Source organism: Leptosomus discolor, chromosome 5 (assembly GCF_034619465.1).
Source record: "Leptosomus discolor isolate bLepDis1 chromosome 5, bLepDis1.hap2, whole genome shotgun sequence".
NCBI classification, from domain to species: Eukaryota; Metazoa; Chordata; class Aves; order Leptosomiformes; family Leptosomidae; genus Leptosomus; species Leptosomus discolor.
In genome coordinates, this window is record NC_141395.1 from 35,378,767 (window position 1) to 35,396,468 (window position 17,702).

The 17,702-nt window shown below is 37.6% G+C and overlaps 1 protein-coding gene across 1 annotated transcript in view; it reads left to right on the forward strand.

The window, feature by feature from the left end:
* Positions 1-17,702, forward strand: part of COL5A2 (collagen type V alpha 2 chain) — a 108,654-nt gene that overhangs the window by 80,746 nt on the left and 10,206 nt on the right. The window contains exons 18-45 of the mRNA XM_086465985.1: positions 361-414; positions 2,067-2,165; positions 2,645-2,689; positions 2,796-2,894; positions 3,345-3,398; positions 4,006-4,113; positions 4,603-4,656; positions 5,395-5,493; positions 6,172-6,225; positions 6,694-6,792; positions 6,902-6,955; positions 7,054-7,107; positions 7,650-7,703; positions 8,273-8,326; positions 8,661-8,705; positions 9,157-9,255; positions 10,111-10,218; positions 10,343-10,396; positions 12,181-12,234; positions 12,353-12,406; positions 13,418-13,471; positions 14,297-14,404; positions 14,506-14,559; positions 14,734-14,787; positions 15,857-16,018; positions 16,139-16,246; positions 17,249-17,356; positions 17,545-17,598. Of these exons, the coding sequence (XP_086322111.1) occupies positions 361-414; positions 2,067-2,165; positions 2,645-2,689; positions 2,796-2,894; positions 3,345-3,398; positions 4,006-4,113; positions 4,603-4,656; positions 5,395-5,493; positions 6,172-6,225; positions 6,694-6,792; positions 6,902-6,955; positions 7,054-7,107; positions 7,650-7,703; positions 8,273-8,326; positions 8,661-8,705; positions 9,157-9,255; positions 10,111-10,218; positions 10,343-10,396; positions 12,181-12,234; positions 12,353-12,406; positions 13,418-13,471; positions 14,297-14,404; positions 14,506-14,559; positions 14,734-14,787; positions 15,857-16,018; positions 16,139-16,246; positions 17,249-17,356; positions 17,545-17,598 (2,097 nt within the window). The remainder of the gene's footprint in view (positions 1-360; positions 415-2,066; positions 2,166-2,644; positions 2,690-2,795; positions 2,895-3,344; positions 3,399-4,005; positions 4,114-4,602; positions 4,657-5,394; positions 5,494-6,171; positions 6,226-6,693; positions 6,793-6,901; positions 6,956-7,053; positions 7,108-7,649; positions 7,704-8,272; positions 8,327-8,660; positions 8,706-9,156; positions 9,256-10,110; positions 10,219-10,342; positions 10,397-12,180; positions 12,235-12,352; positions 12,407-13,417; positions 13,472-14,296; positions 14,405-14,505; positions 14,560-14,733; positions 14,788-15,856; positions 16,019-16,138; positions 16,247-17,248; positions 17,357-17,544; positions 17,599-17,702) is intronic.

Genomic DNA, 17,702 nt, shown 5'->3' on the forward strand with positions numbered 1-17,702 from the left:
TAGCATAGATATAAAAAGTGAGAAGAATATGATATTTTGTTAAAAACTAAAATCAAAAAATAATTGCTATAATAATTGTCAACTGTGTATGTTGCAATTTGTGCATTAATAGCTGAATCAAGAGCTGTAACTTTTCTGAAGTCAGTAAATACATTATTAAAATACTACACCTCAATTCCATAAAATGTATGTGTATCACTTAGAAAAATGGTATTTATAGTTATTTTGGGTTTGTTATGGACAAATGTTTTATGAAAAAAAAATACATTTAATGGCAGAACCATATTTACCCAGTGATTAGATACTAATCTGTGTGATCTAAACTGCAGAATTACAGCTTTGTATGTCCATCTTTTATAGGGCCCACTTGGCATAACTGGTTCTCCAGGTTTTCCAGGTGCTCCTGGTGTAAAGGTAAAAACTAAAAATATCTTTTTAATATGTCTAACAGCACAGAATTAAAAAAAAATGGGTACTAGACTACAGAGTGTTCAGACTGACATGTATACAGGTCCCTACAAGTTGCTGTGAAATCAATCTTAATCAAGACCTTGAGACAGAAGAAAGAAATCAGAAGCCAAATGAAGCAGTTGCAATTCACCACAATTAGGATGCTTTCTTTGCTTTCACTTTTGCTTGAGCTAAGGGGTGATTATAGGTGACTGTCATGCTGTGCCTCAGGAATCCTGTCCGGCATATTCAAGGAATAACAAGATGCATTATTACAAGTTAAGTTGCAAGGACTAGTTGAAGACAGCATGGGAGCAGTACCTTCTAGTGTTGAAACTTCCAGTTTCAGCCAAGAACACTTTTTGAAATGACCTAGAGTGGCAAGGCAAATGCCTGAACCCAAACAGAGATGTAGCACAGTTCATCACAATAGAGCAAATGATGATTACCACCTTTGTGGCTGTGTGTGACTGGGCTGAAATGGAAAACTTACATTGACTGCAGCGCTGTCTTTGTGGGACTTTTCTTTCTTGTTTTTCAAGAAAGTCCTCATTTTTTATTTCCTACCCTTGAGAATATGACTGCAAAGATAGAAAAGACAGATCATACAACTTCCTTATACTTCTTATACTTGCCTTCCACACAGTAGCTCCTCTTTGTTCCTTTACACTCCTAAAACATGATCAGAAAAAATTATACAACAAGAAACTCTCAATTAGTCAGGTAGCCAAGTTCAGCAGATGTTTTGTGTTGTTATGAAGCTGGCAACATTCATGAAGCAGATTTTCTGTCTTAGTAAGTCTTAATAAGAGCATTAACATAATGTATATGGTTAAATAATAGACCTTTTAGTGCATATCATAAAATGTTTTTGTATGGCTAAGCACTGCTTAATACCTAAATAATTGTTTGGAGAAGCTGTCATGTGATCAATCAATGAAAGCTCTTGGAGGAGCTACATTAAAGTTTGATCATCAGATGATGTAAAATTGAAATAGCTGCTTTGAACTCATAAAAGCTAAGCAGACTATACAATGAAGATGTGGACTTAAGTCATGACGGCGTGATATTAACGGCCATCAGTTCCAAAAGGCAAATTTCATATATAAAGATAAAATTCAAAGGAGATGCCAGGAGGAATTTTTTTATTGGAGCATCTGGTCCAATCTTACAGGGATTTTATATTTAATATGGTGCTGCAACAGTGAGTTTGTACTGTGCAAAAACCCCCTCAAATGTCTTATAATTTCTAAATCTTAAGCTTTAGCTGTTAATGAAGCTAAAAAAAAAAGTTGTCAACTTGCAGATACATACTGCGTTTTTAGAGAGATATCTGTCTAAAATATTTGATCTGATTTGGGCCACTGGATATAGTGCTGCTTCTCTGTAGTAAGTTTCCTTGTATACGTTGAGGAAAAATTCTGTTTGTACTTTTACATTGCCATAGAAGTAGTAGAAGCAGAATTAGGTAAGCAAAAATATGTTTTAAGTATAATAAACTATGTCAAATCCTGAATTGTTTTTCTCTTATTAACTTAGTATCCTCCTAAGTTACTTTGCAGTGCTACTTTTTAGAGCAAAATAATCTTCAATTGTTTTATCATGTGAAATCTTAGGGTGAAGCAGGTCCAACGGGTCCTCGTGGTCCTGAAGGTCCTCAAGGACAGAGAGGTGAAACAGGTCCACAAGGCCCAACTGGATCACAAGGTCTTCCTGTAAGTACATTAAATTGAGTTCCTCAGTGCTCAGCTCATGCATGTTGCCTGTTTATAGGGAATTTTAATACCCCACTTGACAGTTTTGTTCAAATTACTTTTTTCTCAGGAAAGGAAAGGTCTCATTAGTTTGTTTTCTTATTTTTTTGGAAAATAACTTTTCATTATTTAATTAAAACAGCTTGGAAAAATGAAGGTTACACAGCTTGATACCATCTCAATCCTAGAAGTATTGTAAAGCTTAAGCTTAAACATAAGATCTTAAAGATTAAAAATCATGTTAACTTGCATGCTTTTTTACCCATATTTGCATTTGCACAGGTAGATCATATGTTGCTGTATTTTTTAATAGCCTTTATTGTCTGGTCTTGTAAAGTGGATAAAATAACTATCATATTTTGCTTCTCATACTGAAATTAAAATTAATGTTATTTCATAAATTTTAAAATGAATTTTAATGATTAGTATGTTATCTTTAGGGTACTGAAGGTTCAGATGGTTCCCCAGGTGCTAAGGGCCCTACTGTAAGTAATCGTATCATCTGTTGAAGAAATTATGTAAGTGAATTTCTTTTATTTTCTTGGGTTTATTATGTTTCCTTACTGTGCTTGCTGTTCTTTCTGTTTGTAGGGATCTCCAGGCACTGGAGGCCCCCCTGGTTTATCAGGTCCACCTGGTTCCCCAGGACCACAAGGCAGTACTGGCCCACCCGGTATTCGAGGCCAGCCGGTAATGATGTGTCTGTCTTTGTGGAAATCGTAATGTCTTGCAAATGTGTCACACTGTGAAACTAAAACAGTGATTAGCAGTGGGCTCCTTTAAATAAATTAATAGCATGGGAGTGAGTATGCTGAGACTCGGATCTTCTTAATCTTCTGTGTGTCAAAAATACTGGTTTTGCTTTCTTAAAGGTCTAAGAAAGAAGAGTGTCTATATAAACTTGGACAACAGTGACAGTTATCTCCTGAAATTTGCTTGTTTAGGTTTTTGTCTTGATAACATCATAATAAACAAGCATGCTAAGGGGAAAGACAAACCATTATAAACATCCTATTATATTGCCTACAACTAGTCACTAAACTAGGAGATGTTCTTCTGTTTCATAGCATGATACAAAATGTTCAAATGATTTATGCAGAGTTTTAATCTTATGGATGTTATTCATGTGTTTGTTTTCAGGGAGACCCTGGTGTCCCAGGTTTCAAGGGAGAAGCAGGACCCAAAGGTGAACCTGTAAGTCTCCATATGCTTTGTGAGATGAAAAGGAATCACAAGGGCTGTATGAGTATTTTGAATAGATTCTTAAAATTTTCAAGACACTTCTGATACTCATAATCACTAGAGTAGTTATTGTGGAAGATAAACCATAGTGAACCGGGCTAGACCAGTCTTTAGTTTTTCTTTCTCACTATTTAAATGATTGTGTAATAACTGACAAACACATACACATGAAGTAATGGTTTCCCTACCACTGACTGTCTTCTCCTTTGAGAATTTCTATGAGAGTTTCACTGAATTTTGAATCCTTTGCAGCTTGTCCTATTAATAATCAATATGAATGATTGTGTGTAGGTGATAAGAAGCACTGTACGGCCAAACTGCAGAATTACAGTCTATTCATAGTGCAATTCTTACTGAAATAGTAGCTTATAAACATTGTGAAAGACAAAGGGTGATGCTGAAAAGCTGCTGATTTTAACTGATTCAAAACTCAACTAGGTTTTTTTTCTCCTTTATTTGGAAAAATGTTTATGATGTTTAGAAGACAGTCTGTTTCAATATACCCAAGAAGTAGTAAGCTTAACAGTGATTTTTTTAAAAAACATTTTACTTTCACCAGGGCCCACAAGGTCCCCAGGGTCCCATTGGCCCTGTAGGTGAAGAAGGGAAAAGAGGTCCTCGAGGTGATCCGGGGTCAGTAGGTCCACCAGGTCCTGTTGGAGAGAGGGTAAGCAATCCAAAGGAATAACATGTCTCGAAAGATGCACTGCTAAGCTGAAAAACCTCTTGACCTAATCATGAATTTTCTTACAGCTTCCTTGTGGGTGTAGTCAAACTTTATTTTCCTGACAGTAGTTAATACTGTGCATTATTTTTGACACTGGATATTTTCATTTGTGGATTCAGTGCACAGGATACTATGGTAGGAGAAATGATGGAGTTATGATGAGCTAAACTGCAGGTTTTTAGCTTAACCCTATACAAATGGCCATTTTGCTTTCAAATGAGGCCATTCACATAAAAGGAGCGCTTCAGCGTGCATGAGTGAAACTGGTATTTTTACCATTCCAAGTGGTAAAAAAAGCAAGTGTACAGTATTGAAGTAAGAAAGCTGTAAGGAAATAAACTGAACCCCCAAACCATAAATCAAGTACTTTATTTGCAATAAGTTGTGTAAAAGTTAAGGTAATCGTCTTGTATCTATGGCTTTTCCCAGGGTGCTCCTGGTAACCGTGGTTTTCCAGGTTCTGATGGGTTGCCTGGACCAAAGGTAAATGAAATTAAAGCGTCCATCTTTTATTGGGTCATTTGTTAAATTTTTGTACATACAGATATATAGAAAGAAAGTGTTCCATAAAAAAAAATCTGCTTCTGGACAAATAGATAGATTTTCAAAATCACTGGAAGCAGGATCAAAAGGAATTAACAAATGCCAGAAAGCGGTCTGAATGTTTTGAGACTAAAATTTTTTTGGGAAAACTGACTTTCAATTCCTGTGATATTCAGCTTTGCTTGCTTGTCCCTGACTTAATGCTCTCTCATGCTAAAATGTGAATAGATAAGAGTTGTTGACCTGTTCTACTAATATATTGCTTTATGATTGCTATCTAGTAGGTAACTATTTGAAAAATTGCCTTTTCTTTGTGTGTGGTATAGTTTTTCTAGACTTGTTGCTTGAACTGATGAGCTTATCTGTCTTTGGCTTTCCTAACTGCTATAACATTTCCAGGGAAGTGACTCACATGTGTATTTGTCTAGTGTTTCTGTAAATCCCTAACTTTTTGGTAAAAATACAGAGATTCTAAAATTCTTATATAAATTTTATTTACTGAACAGGCAACTTTTAAGTACTAATTTGGGAAAAACATAATAATAATAAAAAAAGTATTAATTATTTGGAACTCTGTTTGCGAAAATAGGTTCTTAATAGAAGATACATGTTTTATTTAACCTTCTCTTACTGTTGCCGTTCTACCTGTTAACTAGTATCCCATTGGTATCTTTCTAGGGTGCTCAAGGAGAGCGTGGTCCAGCAGGTTCTTCTGGTCCTAAAGGAGGTCAGGGAGATCCTGGGCGTCCTGGTGAATCTGGCCTCCCAGGTGCAAGGGTAAGGAACTAATAGCAGTACACTATAAACCATGATGGTTTTGATTTTCAAAAGGCAGCAACGACCTTTTCAGAATTAAGAAGCTGTCTGTCATACAAGGACAGACTTGCTTCAGTGCGGCTACTTGAAGGGTAAAGGCCAAAATACCTGCCTCTCTTCCTGCTGATGTTTGGAAGCATAGGTTCCTTTTGTCTTTGAAACAGGAGAAATAGCCCTGACTGAGACTGGCTAATGCAAGTGAAGGAAGCGTGCTTGTAAGACACATAGTTGCCACAGATAACATGAATTGAAGGCCAGACCTTCATTAAATTGGTGATTGATTACTTACATAGTTGAGTGGTGCATGTCATCTAGAGATTTTTTTCAGGAAAAATATTTGGGGAGAATTTAGAATATCACAAAAGGAGAGAAAGGAAGCAGCAAGTACAAGATGTGATATAGATCACTGGGCGATGCTGGCAGAAATAAAGGTGAGCCTGTGAGAAGCTCAAGAGGTGTAAAGGCAGTAAAAGGAAGAATAGAAAAAGGGAAGACCAAAGACAGTGGGGGATGAAGCTGTAAAGTGAGGATGATACAGAGAAGATATTCTTGTGTAAAAAAACATCTTAGTGTTTGTAACATGTTAGTAACTGAGCATACATTTTGGATTTATTTACATTTCTCTATTCCCGCTTTTAGGGTTTGACAGGAAATCCAGGTGTTCAAGGCCCTGAAGGAAAACTTGGCCCCTTGGTAAGCGATACAAAAATTAGTCCTTTCGGCAAGGGAACAGTAATTCAAAGGTCCCAACTCACTGAAATTACTTTTATTAACTTGAATTTTCTTGATTTCTGAAGGTTCATCTTCTCTCTTCAGTGTTCACTGTAGATTCCCAGCTCCAAAATAGTGCCGATAAGATTCCTTTAGTTTTGTCTGTGTAGCAGTATGTGTTGTTTAGCAGCTACTGCAATTTTTTAAAAATCATTTTGAACTAAGTATCTTTTCTAAATGTCTCTTTAGGGAAACAATAAAGTATTTGTACATAGTGGCTCAATGATGATAATTGTGTAGTATTTGGTTAAATCCAGCAGTATGGCTAAAAGCTAGGTCTGCTTTAAAGACATCTTGACTGATAACCATGGCACCTAACCAGATTAATGTTATTTTTTCATATATACAAATACTTTCCAATTTAATATGGAAAATGTTTTTTCTCTGTAGGGCGCTCCTGGAGAGGATGGACGTCCAGGTCCAGCAGGTTCAGTAGGAATCAGAGGTCAGCCAGGCAGCATGGGCCTTCCTGGGCCAAAGGGTAGTAGTGTGAGTATGGCACTTGGTACCCAAGGTCTGTTTAAATTTAAACATTTGCATGTATTTTAATGGATTAAAACAGTATCTAAAAATAGTAGTTTTTATTTCTGCAAATTAGGGTGATCCTGGAAAACCTGGAGAAGCAGGCAATGCAGGCGTCCCAGGACAGAGAGTGAGTGTGACTGTTGCTTGCAGTGATTACAGAAAATGTTGCTTTTCTGTTATCTATGTTCATTACACAAGACTTCTTCCTGTCTCCTTTTAATTTAGGGAGCCCCTGGTAAAGATGGTGAAGTTGGCCCTTCCGGTCCTGTCGGCCCACCAGTAAGTCGACTTTTACCACTCTGCCTGCATGCCCATTGCTCTATCCATTCATTACTCTTTCTGTTTTTATCTATCTTCATGCCAGTTGCTGATTCCAATCAAAGAATCCCAAGAACATTTAAAGAAAAAATTTTCATAGAAAAATGGGAAGCTTTGAATTGAAAAAATATATATTAGTAGTCTAATTCCTTTTACTGACCATTACAAAAAAATAGTGTAAGGAGCAAAATTTTCTCATAGTTCATTTTCCTAGCTTTCTTGGTTTCAGTGGAACTGAGTGGACTTGATGATCTTAAAGATCTTTCGCAAACTAAATGATTCTATGATTGTTTTCCTGTCAGCACAGAATTTTGGGGAGGGGATCTTAAAGAAATAAGATATGTCTTATTACATCTTTTATATAGGGTATATCTTGGCCTGGGGTAAGTAAAAATGTATAATAAATAAATACGTAATTAAAAATATAGGTATTCAGAGTGAAGAAAAATTGTGGAGCCTGTCTATATTCCTCTACCGTAGAGTTACTACTTTCTTTTGTCTAGGGTCTGGCAGGAGAAAGAGGAGAACAAGGCCCTCCAGGTCCTACAGGGTTTCAGGTATGTGTATTAACTTTTTTAAGGAAAAAAATAAACAGCAGTGTCTTTATCAACTTTATCAATTGGAGAAATTCAATCAAGTGATGTTTAACAAAACATAACTTCAGAACTAAGGCAATGATCCTCAGAATAATTAGTGATACTTGGCTTTCAAATCAGCTATGCACTAAACTGAACTGGCAACTGCTTACATACCAGCTCTGTATCCCTTGAGAAAACCTTTGTTGGTTTTCAGTTTTGATCTGGAGATTTTCCAAAGATCTTCCAAATATGAAGCAACAGAATTGTTTTGATATCAGAGTATTAATTAAGTCAATCTCTGTTTATAGAGAACTTTATTTTTAAAGCTGATATGCATATGTCCTGCAAATGTTAAAGAAGGGCTGCTATCTCATTTAGAGGGGGGAAAACACTTTGGTGAAGTATTTATGTAACTATTTTGCTTGGGGGTCTCTGAGGGCATACTCTTCTACTGAATATAATACTACATTCATATTCTTGGTGTCTTAATTCTGGATCTACATAACTTTCTATCGTGTTAGAGACGATTGTATTTACTTTTTTTACAGGGCTTGCCAGGGCCACCAGGTCCTCCAGGTGAGGGAGGAAAACCAGGTGATCAGGTAATTTCTGTGTAATTTAACACTAATTCACTTCATGAAAGTAGCTTTATCTATTCTTCTCTTTGTAATTTAATTTTCCACTCTGTTTCAAAATATGTACTGATGTAGTCTGCAAGCTGAGAACTGCTTTTGGATAAAATAATTACTAGAATCTGACCATCATCTTGGACTGAGTTGGACTATCTCCTCTTGGCATGGACAGATAATATTCAGAACTAGCCATCTACATTTGTAGTACTTTGGAAATGAAAATTTTTATCTTTAATTTCCATAACTATGGAAATTAATTATGAATAATGCTTTCATTCTGATGGTGAGTTCTGTTCTGCTCTAGGGTGTTCCTGGAGATCCTGGAGCTGTTGGTCCATTGGGCCCTAGGGTAAGTATTTTCTTTCAGAGTTTAAACATTTGTAATAGTTCTCTCAGGTTGAGAGTTCATATAGAATATGGACTTTAACAGCTGAAGTGAATATTTGACTTTTTTTCCCACCAATAAAATGGTTGTAAACATAGATACGTTTTAAGATGGGTTTTGTAAAACCTACCACCTTTAATGGCTTCATAGCTCATGAAGTGGTGTTGATTACTAGCTGCTAAGTGATTTGTTTTACAGCTGTGAAATGACAGTTTTTAGTTTGCTGACCAACATGCTATTTCCCCTACCTTTAACAATAAATATATAAAGCTGGGGTTTTTTTGATCAGTTCTACTAGAATTTGTTCACAGATTCTTTGTTCAAATAGCAGTGCTGCACTTAGGATGTATTTTGGACTTTGTCTACCAAAACTGTACCCTGACTTCTAAATGAGTAATAATTTTCCATTTTGTAGGGAGAACGTGGCAATCCAGGGGAAAGGGGAGAACCAGGTGCATCAGGACTTCAGGGTGAAAAGGGTATGGCTGGAGGTCATGGTCCTGATGGTCCAAAGGTAAGCTGGACTGAGATGTGTGTTGCTGCAGTGATGTAATGTATAATTCTGCTCACCTGCATGAACATGAGAGAGCTTTTTTTGTTGTAAAAGGGATATCTTTTCATGAAGGGTATCTTGTTTATATGACGGTTCTAAGAGGAGATACAAGTTATTCTACTATAACAATATCAATAACTTGCAAGATACTAGTGTTGAGAAATCACATTTTGTATTAATTTACATAGGTCTGAAGTTTAAAATGGTTTCTGTTTCTCAGTAAAATACAGTAAAGCCATTTCTGCACTGCAGAAAAACCTCTGGCAATGGCTTCATTTTAAAAACCATATCAGTTTACATGAAGAGCCTGGGCAGGGTTGAGTGTTTAAAAGAACATACTGAAAACTGCATGCCTTTCTTTCACCTGCAATTGATATAATTGGGCCTAGGAAGGTCACCCGGGTAGGAAGTGCCTTTACAGGACCTGTAATGGACATGAGCTGTGAGAAGCAAAGCATAAATAAAGTGTCTCTGCCCCTGGCAACTTCTACCTGTAGCTAGTTGGTGTAATAGACACATGTGGCATCAAGGACAAGTTAGTAAGATGCTCAAGCTTCTTTTTTTTTCCTGCTTTCATCCCCAATACGCACTGAGTAAATACCAATTTATTTGGAAGGACTATGGTGTTACAACCGAACTTCCTGAGTAACACAATGGGAAAAGTATTTAGACATGAATAAAGTCCAAATTTAAGAGAAAATTGTTACTTAAAACTGTACCCCAGAGACTTCAAGACAGGCACAGAATGTTCTGCAGCCTAGAGACAAAGCTACTTCTCAGATGAATAGACAACAACTTGTTCTTTATTTGCTTCAGGGAAACCCAGGCCCTAGTGGGACGCCTGGTGATCCGGGCCCACCAGGTCTTCAAGGTATGCCTGGAGAAAGAGGGATTGCTGGAACACCTGGCCCCAAGGGTGATAGAGTAAGTCTGGTTAATTCTGTTGTGCTGAGTAGAATCACCTGTCCCTTAACACTGTGGTTGTTCCAGGGTATAAACTACTCAGTATTTGGTGTCATAACTGAGACTTTCTGGGTATTTTCCACAGGGCGGCATAGGTGAGAAAGGTGCTGAAGGTACAGCTGGTAATGATGGGGCAAGAGTAAGTAAATCTATTGCTCTTTTTAGACCTACTCTCCACACACCAGATTGTTTAATGTGCTAAAGGTACTCAGCTCATACAGTTAAACACTACTCAACTTGGTGATATCATGGGTTGACAGTCATTCTCATTCCCCCACCTTCCAAATTTGGTCTCCAAGTTTTTCAAGACTGCTGTTCACAATGTTTTAGGAAATCTATGTTCCAAGCCCATGTTTCATGTAATCAAGAATGAGAGTTAAGATGTCAATAGAAAGAATTCCCAGAAGTAGTCTGTTCATTTGGGATTCAGCTAAACTGACTAGAGTAAAAATATGAAAAAAGAAACAGGCAGAAATCAATAGCCAAAAAGCAAACCCACCCATTCTGACTCTTGGACTAAAGCAGATACCTCATTGTTTAGACTAAATTGCCCGTGGTCTGTCCTGAGTTTCACCGGTGAAAATTCCTGTAAATGTACAGAGCCCCATACGTGCAGCAAGTTGCGGACACTTGTGGAAACATCTGAACCTTCTGTGCATAAATAACATGGCTGGTCTGCTCGCATGCAACGAATCCAATATGTTCAAGATGTGTTGCATGCACACTTCTGCATAGATGAACTGTCCAAAATGTGCTGGGTTTGCTGTATATGCATTGACTATATTTTCTTTCTGGAAGCTGTTGGAGTTAGTTTTTAGATAAATTGCATCTGTCTGAGATTCTTGGGTTTTGCAAACCAGTTTGAGTACTAACTGCTAGGCATTTGGAAATCTGAAATGCATAGGAAAGATGAGGATTCTGACTGGACTGAATTTCTAGTTAAAGTAGAGAAGTCTTTTTGAGAAACCCTAGCATCCAGAAGCTCTCACATTTGGTAGCTGTGAGCTGGAATTTCTTTGTCAGTCAGATAGTATCCAAAGATACAGAACAGTTCTTAGTCATTGTAAGACAACACAGCTTACAGTAACAAATGAATAGGTAAAGCAATGGTGATCTAAAGGCACATCCCCTTCTAAAGAAATGTATCTGCAGATATCTCTGCTACCGATCACTAGAGCATTGATGGTGACGTGGTATCCTTTGTTAATGCTGTCTTTTTTGTATTTCTTTTCAATTTGAACCAATTTGCAGTGCAGGCTGTTGGGGGAGGAGGAATTTTGTTCAAGATAAACTTGGTGCAAATTTGTGGTACTCTCTTTCTATTGAAAGAGAATTGTAATTGGGCTATCTGAATATTCAAGAACGAAATATGAATAGTGCTGCAGGATCATCACGTGCAGTTGGTGGGTTTGGATGGAGAGATTGGAACGTATTTGCCTAACTGCATGATGAAGAGGAAAAGGACACTTTTGTGGAGTTTTCAAGACATAAATTAATCTTCAAAAGTAATGATGGATACATTAAAATTAATTTAAGGAATCAAATACCAGCATAAAACAATTAGAGAGCTTCTGTGCAAGTGGGGAAAAAAGATCATCATTTCTTCTGGAGAGAGTGAGATAAACCCAGGGCTTTTTTTGTCATTGGCCTTATTCATAAATGTGGCATAAAGCAGAAGATGGAGGTAGTGAAAAAAGAGAGAATGAATGAATGCAGGGCTTTTGAGATGTGGGATTTTGGTCAATTGGAGAGGAAATGCAAGTAAATTTTAGGTAAAAAAGACCCAAGAAGATTTCAGAGATAAAGGAAAAGAATTTAAAGGAATGAAAAAGCGTATGGAAATAGTAACATATGAGGAGTTTTAAGGTAACAGTTTTGAACCATGACTTTTCTAACTTCCTTTTATCTTGATTTGTTCAAAAGGGTCTCCCTGGTCCAATAGGCCCAATGGGTCCAGCAGGTCCCACTGGTGAAAAGGTAAACAGATTTTTATGCTATTCTCTACTGAAGTTCCTTAATATTGCCAAAATTTATTGGCAGTTCTGCTACTTGTCTAATAAGTTACTTGGGAAATAATCTCTAATTTTATTTTAAGGGTGAACCAGGTCCTCGAGGTCTAGTTGGTCCTCCTGGCTCCCGTGGAAACCCTGTGAGTAAACATGTTTGGTTTTTGCCTGGTGTAAGTTAACAATATCTAACACCGATCCAAACTCCAGGTTTTGTCTCTCATTTTGTTTCTTTGTAGCCAAAACCTGTAGTTCTGTCTTGATGCTGTGCACTTGCAAAGCTATTGGCAGATTTTGTTCCTCAGTCCTATACTTATTTTAGGGGAATCTTTACATAGAGTTACCCTCAATTAGCTCACTCCAGAAAGTATGCCACCACTTTTGATTGTTTAAAAGCATGCCTATACCAAATACTACTGTACACGTACAAATATTTAGATGGCAAAGCACAGAAGTATATCTTAGTTCTCATCTAATTACACTAATTCTTGTCATCTTCAGTCTATTTGTGATTTTAAGGATTTTAAGCGTTGACTTTGATTAGGGAGTTAGAGGCTCAGCCCTTCTAGATCCATCATACTGCTTGGAATTTATTATGGCTCTGTCATAAATCAGACCAGCCTTATTTCCAGTGTAAATAGGAGTAGCTTCCACCCCTCTGGGAGTGCTGGAGCTTGGCAGCCTTCAGCTCCTTCTTTTCCAAACAAATGTTGTGTGGGAAGCTCAGTTGAAGCAGCTCATAGCCCATTCTGACTTTGTAGAATACATCTTCAAACTATTCTTTTTTTTCCCCATTCTATCTGATTGGAATGGTGGGCTGCATAAAGTGTGTGCACTTCACCTGATCCTGCTATCACTGGGAGTGGTTGTGAGCAGAATTTCTCCTATTGTGCTTTTAGAGCTTGCACATGCCTTCCATCTCTAAATTCTGAAAGTTTACATATAGTCTTGAACACATGGCAGGTCTTAACATCATAGTTAACATTGTTTATTTTGTGATTAAAAGATCATTTGATTATGATTAATAGAGGTAAAGTATAATCTAAGTTATGATAGTAAATAGTTCACATCCTTTTTTGTGTATTTAACTGCAAATTATACTGTATGTAGAAAGACTTCTATGTTGAATACAGTTTTCTAAATTTTTTGACCAGGGTTCCCGAGGAGAAAATGGCCCAACTGGCGCTGTTGGTTTTGCTGGTCCTCCGGTATGTGTTTTGTAACATTAATGAGTTTCCTTTGGTCATTCTTTGAGGTCGTTTACTTCATCATGAATAATACAGCAGTGTTCTGGAACGTGACTTGCGTTTTTGTTACAAAAAGAGCCGTTTCTTTTCCCATCAGTATATCAAGTAAAGAAAAGGGCCAATAAATACCCTAGGCACTTGAAAAGTCATTTTGTTGGCATGATTATGTAATTGCTCACCAGATTTCATATTTTTATGAATATGTTATGTTGCTCCTTTGAGATTAAAATGAGGCAAGTTATAAAGTGCTACTGAAGGTAGCAAAGATTTGCTCTATGAGTAGTGACAGCTGGAATGAATTGATGAACCAAATGGAAGGTTTGTGAGTTCTCTGGTGAATACCCCAAACTTTCCCACAGGCTAAATGTTGTGTTTCAGACCTTTCACAGAGAGTCAGGCATCTGTTACCCTTGCTGGGGAAAAAAAAAAAAAAAGACAAGAAAAGATGTTTGTTGAGTCCCTTTTGCTTTTAGATATGTAATAGCTGCTGAGGAAAATAGAAAATCTAAAGGAAAGAAAAATGTATGTTAGATAAGAAAATTTTTTAAATTGAAATTCTGACTTCACAGACTTCGGAAAATCCCATCTGTGATCTTCTATAAAAGCTGTGCTGAACTATTAGATTTCTCCTGAGCTGAACCATTGAACAAATGCACTGTTTTCTGGGCTGATTTGTTCACTTGTTATTTTTTGTCTTCTAGAAATTCCCTAAAAAATTACTTCATTAGGCTGGAAAGATTTGGTATTCTCTGATCTGATGTCTTTTCTAAATATTATTTCTTACAGGGCCCTGATGGTCAGCCAGGTGTGAAAGGTGAACCCGGAGAACCTGGACAGAAAGGAGATGCTGGATCTCCAGGACCACAGGGCCTTGCTGGGTCTCCTGGTCCACCAGTAAGTATAAATAACATTGTCAGAGAAACAGTGACATAGGCTGATCTTGCTTATTAAAAATGTCTTGGGTGTTCACACCTTTCTTTCTCCTTTCCTCTTAGGGCCCTCCAGGTGTTCCTGGTCTGAAAGGTGGTAGAGGAACTCAGGGTCCACCTGTAAGTAGATTTTATTTTTTGTGACCTGACTGACGATAAGCTAATCCTGAAATTTTATGTGATGTGTGTATCATCTCATCTCGGCTTGTTTTTAACAGTCTGTAATTATAACATTTGCTCACTAATTCAGCTGAGAACATTTGAGGTAAACAGTGCATTAAAATGTTTTTTTAGGGTGCTACTGGATTCCCAGGATCTGCTGGAAGAGTTGGGCCTCCAGGACCTACTGTAAGTCAGTTGTCATATTCCTAATACATGTGTTTTATAAATTGGTTGTGGAAACCTGAAGAAAGCAGGAAAGGTGAGGCAGTGTTCATGGCCTAATTCTATGGAATAGAACAGCTCGTCAGCACTGACTTCTGTGACTGCATGCTTACATTTGATGTTATCAAATAAAATGTGTTAATCTTGGGCTTGATCTAGTGTCAGTGTGTCCAAATTAGTGCAAGACTTCACTGAGTTAAGCAGGCTTTGAGCTGTTCAGGCTGCTGTAATGACTTAATTGCTTACAGGAGCAAACCAGCAACCTATATCTTCATGTACTTTTTACTTTTTTGTCTCTTCAGTGGTGACTGAAGTTAGGAGAGTTTTTGGAAAAGGAAGAGGCCTCTGCCTGGTTATCTCATTGGTGGAGTTACTCATAAGATCCATTAAAATAAATTAAAAAACCAAACCAAAACAAAACCACAGAATCTCTCATGTCTAAACATTTTCAGAAACACTACAAAAAAAAAAAAATTAGCTGTGGATCAACAAATAAGGATTCAACTCCACACAGAGAACTCTGACTCTCTTTATATGCCCTTTAATGTTTTGATGAGAAAAATAACTTATAGTCATCGTGACTTTATCAAAAGGTGACAATTATGGAAAACATAATATAAACGTGAAGCCTTTTAAAAGTGTTTAAGAAATGAACAAAGGTCCATTAAAACATTAATTTGTACCATGTGAATGGAAGGTTTGATTATGGACGTGAGCTTGATGATATTGGAAAGAATGGGCAATGGGGCGTTTTCTAGCAGTAGTTGGGCAGGTGAGGTAAAAAAAAGAAGAAACAAAAAAAGAGAGTGTCTTTTAAAGGAGGGAGTTTGGAATGCAAATTGTGGGGGAGAGAAGGTAGAGCTTGGACATAATTTGATGAGATGTTTGTTTCATATAATAGCTCTTAGCTCATTCACACTTTGGGCCTTCCTTAGAGTATGCATATTTATAGTTTATCAAAACACAGTCCTTAGAATTTAATTGTCCTGATCAGAAAAGGGTCCAATGTAATGAGGTGTTTCAATCTTCTTAGGGAGCTCCAGGGCCTGCTGGGCCTATTGGCGAGCCAGGAAAAGAAGGTCCCCCAGGTCTTCGTGGTGATCCCGGTTCTCATGGCCGTGTGGGAGATCGAGGGCCAGCTGGGCCTCCTGGTGGTCCTGGAGACAAGGGTGATGCAGGTGAAGACGGGCAGCCGGTACGTCTTGGTTTATGTTATTAATTCTCCCTAGACCAACTCTGGTCTTGGTCTCATTGCTGCTTATACTTATTGCTACTGAAATGGTAGTAATTTTGTTTTATCCTTTGTGGATTTCAGGGCCCAGATGGCCCCCCAGGTCCAGCAGGAACTACTGGTCAAAGAGGTATTGTTGGTATGCCAGGACAGCGAGGGGAAAGAGGCATGCCAGGGCTGCCAGGTCCTGCAGTAAGTAATGATCCTGTCAGTATACCGCCAGGCTTGGGCATTCTCATTGTCTTTCTGGGGTTGAGAGCATAGTGCCCCATAGCACAAGGGAGAAGGTTGGAAACTCCAATTGCAGGAGCGAATATAGAGAGAATTGTAAATAACTTACTCTCATGCAAATGCGTGAGGTGGGAGATCTTGTTTCTGCCATAGTGGAAGATCTGAACCTGAATTGAGAGTAAGCAGGTAAATAGCATTAATTAAGACTTCTGGCTAAAATATTCCTATTTGACTTAAAACTAGATCCTTGAAAAAAACAACCCCAGACTCTTCATTTAGGTGTCCAAGTTTACTTGAATGTGAGTAAATACTCTGTAACTGCTATTTCATAAATTGTGAACTACAATCTTCAAAATTGCCATTTGTGCTCTCTTTGCTTTCATGTAGGATTTATAGATATTTATTGGAAAGCCCAATGATCCAGGAGATCAAGTCATTAAACAGAGTATTAATGAAAGGGATGGTATGGAGGATCTGCCGTTACCACTGGATCCATAAAGTCAATTTATAGTTAAAGTTGGCCAGAAATTATTCCAGGCTAACAAGATTTGTTGGTGTTGAAACAGGAAAAAAACCTCAACATGTTACTTATTTCAAATTGCATTACATTTTTCCAGAGTCAAATAGACCTTTCCTATTGCAGGTAATGCCATTAGACATATTGATATACGGGAGTGTATGCTTAGAGTCACTACTAGATAGACTAACTTGAAAGCAGCAGCTTCTAGTCATAAAAAGTCTGTTCAGAAGCAACTACCACAAACTGCTTAAAAATACACACTATATTAAATATATATTCAAAATCTATCAGAACACTGTCCCTAATTATCAGTTTTTGGAAGTTACAAATGTTGATGATACTTCAGATTGGATTAATGAGTAGTGTTTTGCAGATGGCAGGTTTTTTGTGCTTTCTTTGTTTTCTGATTAAAATTTTGATATGATATTTCTCATCTTTTTTAGGGTACACCAGGAAAACAAGGTCCCACAGGGCCACCTGGTGATAAAGGTCCCCCAGGACCTATTGGCCAGTCAGGGGCCTCTGGACCTGTAGGTGAAGCTGGTCCAGAAGTAAGTATTAGAGCCTTCTAACATTAAAACAAAAAACAAACAAACAAAAAAAACCAAAAAACCCCCCAAAAAAGTGGTTAGTCTCCTCGACTTGAACTTAGAGGTGGAGAACAACTTTCTAATTCTTCTTATAGAAATGCAAGATTACAGAGCTAATCAACAGCCCTATTCTTATTCCATAACTCTAGGGACCTGCTGGTAATGACGGTACACCTGGACGAGATGGAGCTGTTGGAGAACGTGTAAGAATGTATTGTTTTCTTAAGTCACTTCTGCAAATCTCCATTTTATCATTGACTTACTGTAGATTTTCTCTTCATTCAGTTAACTTGAATGGAGAACTTGT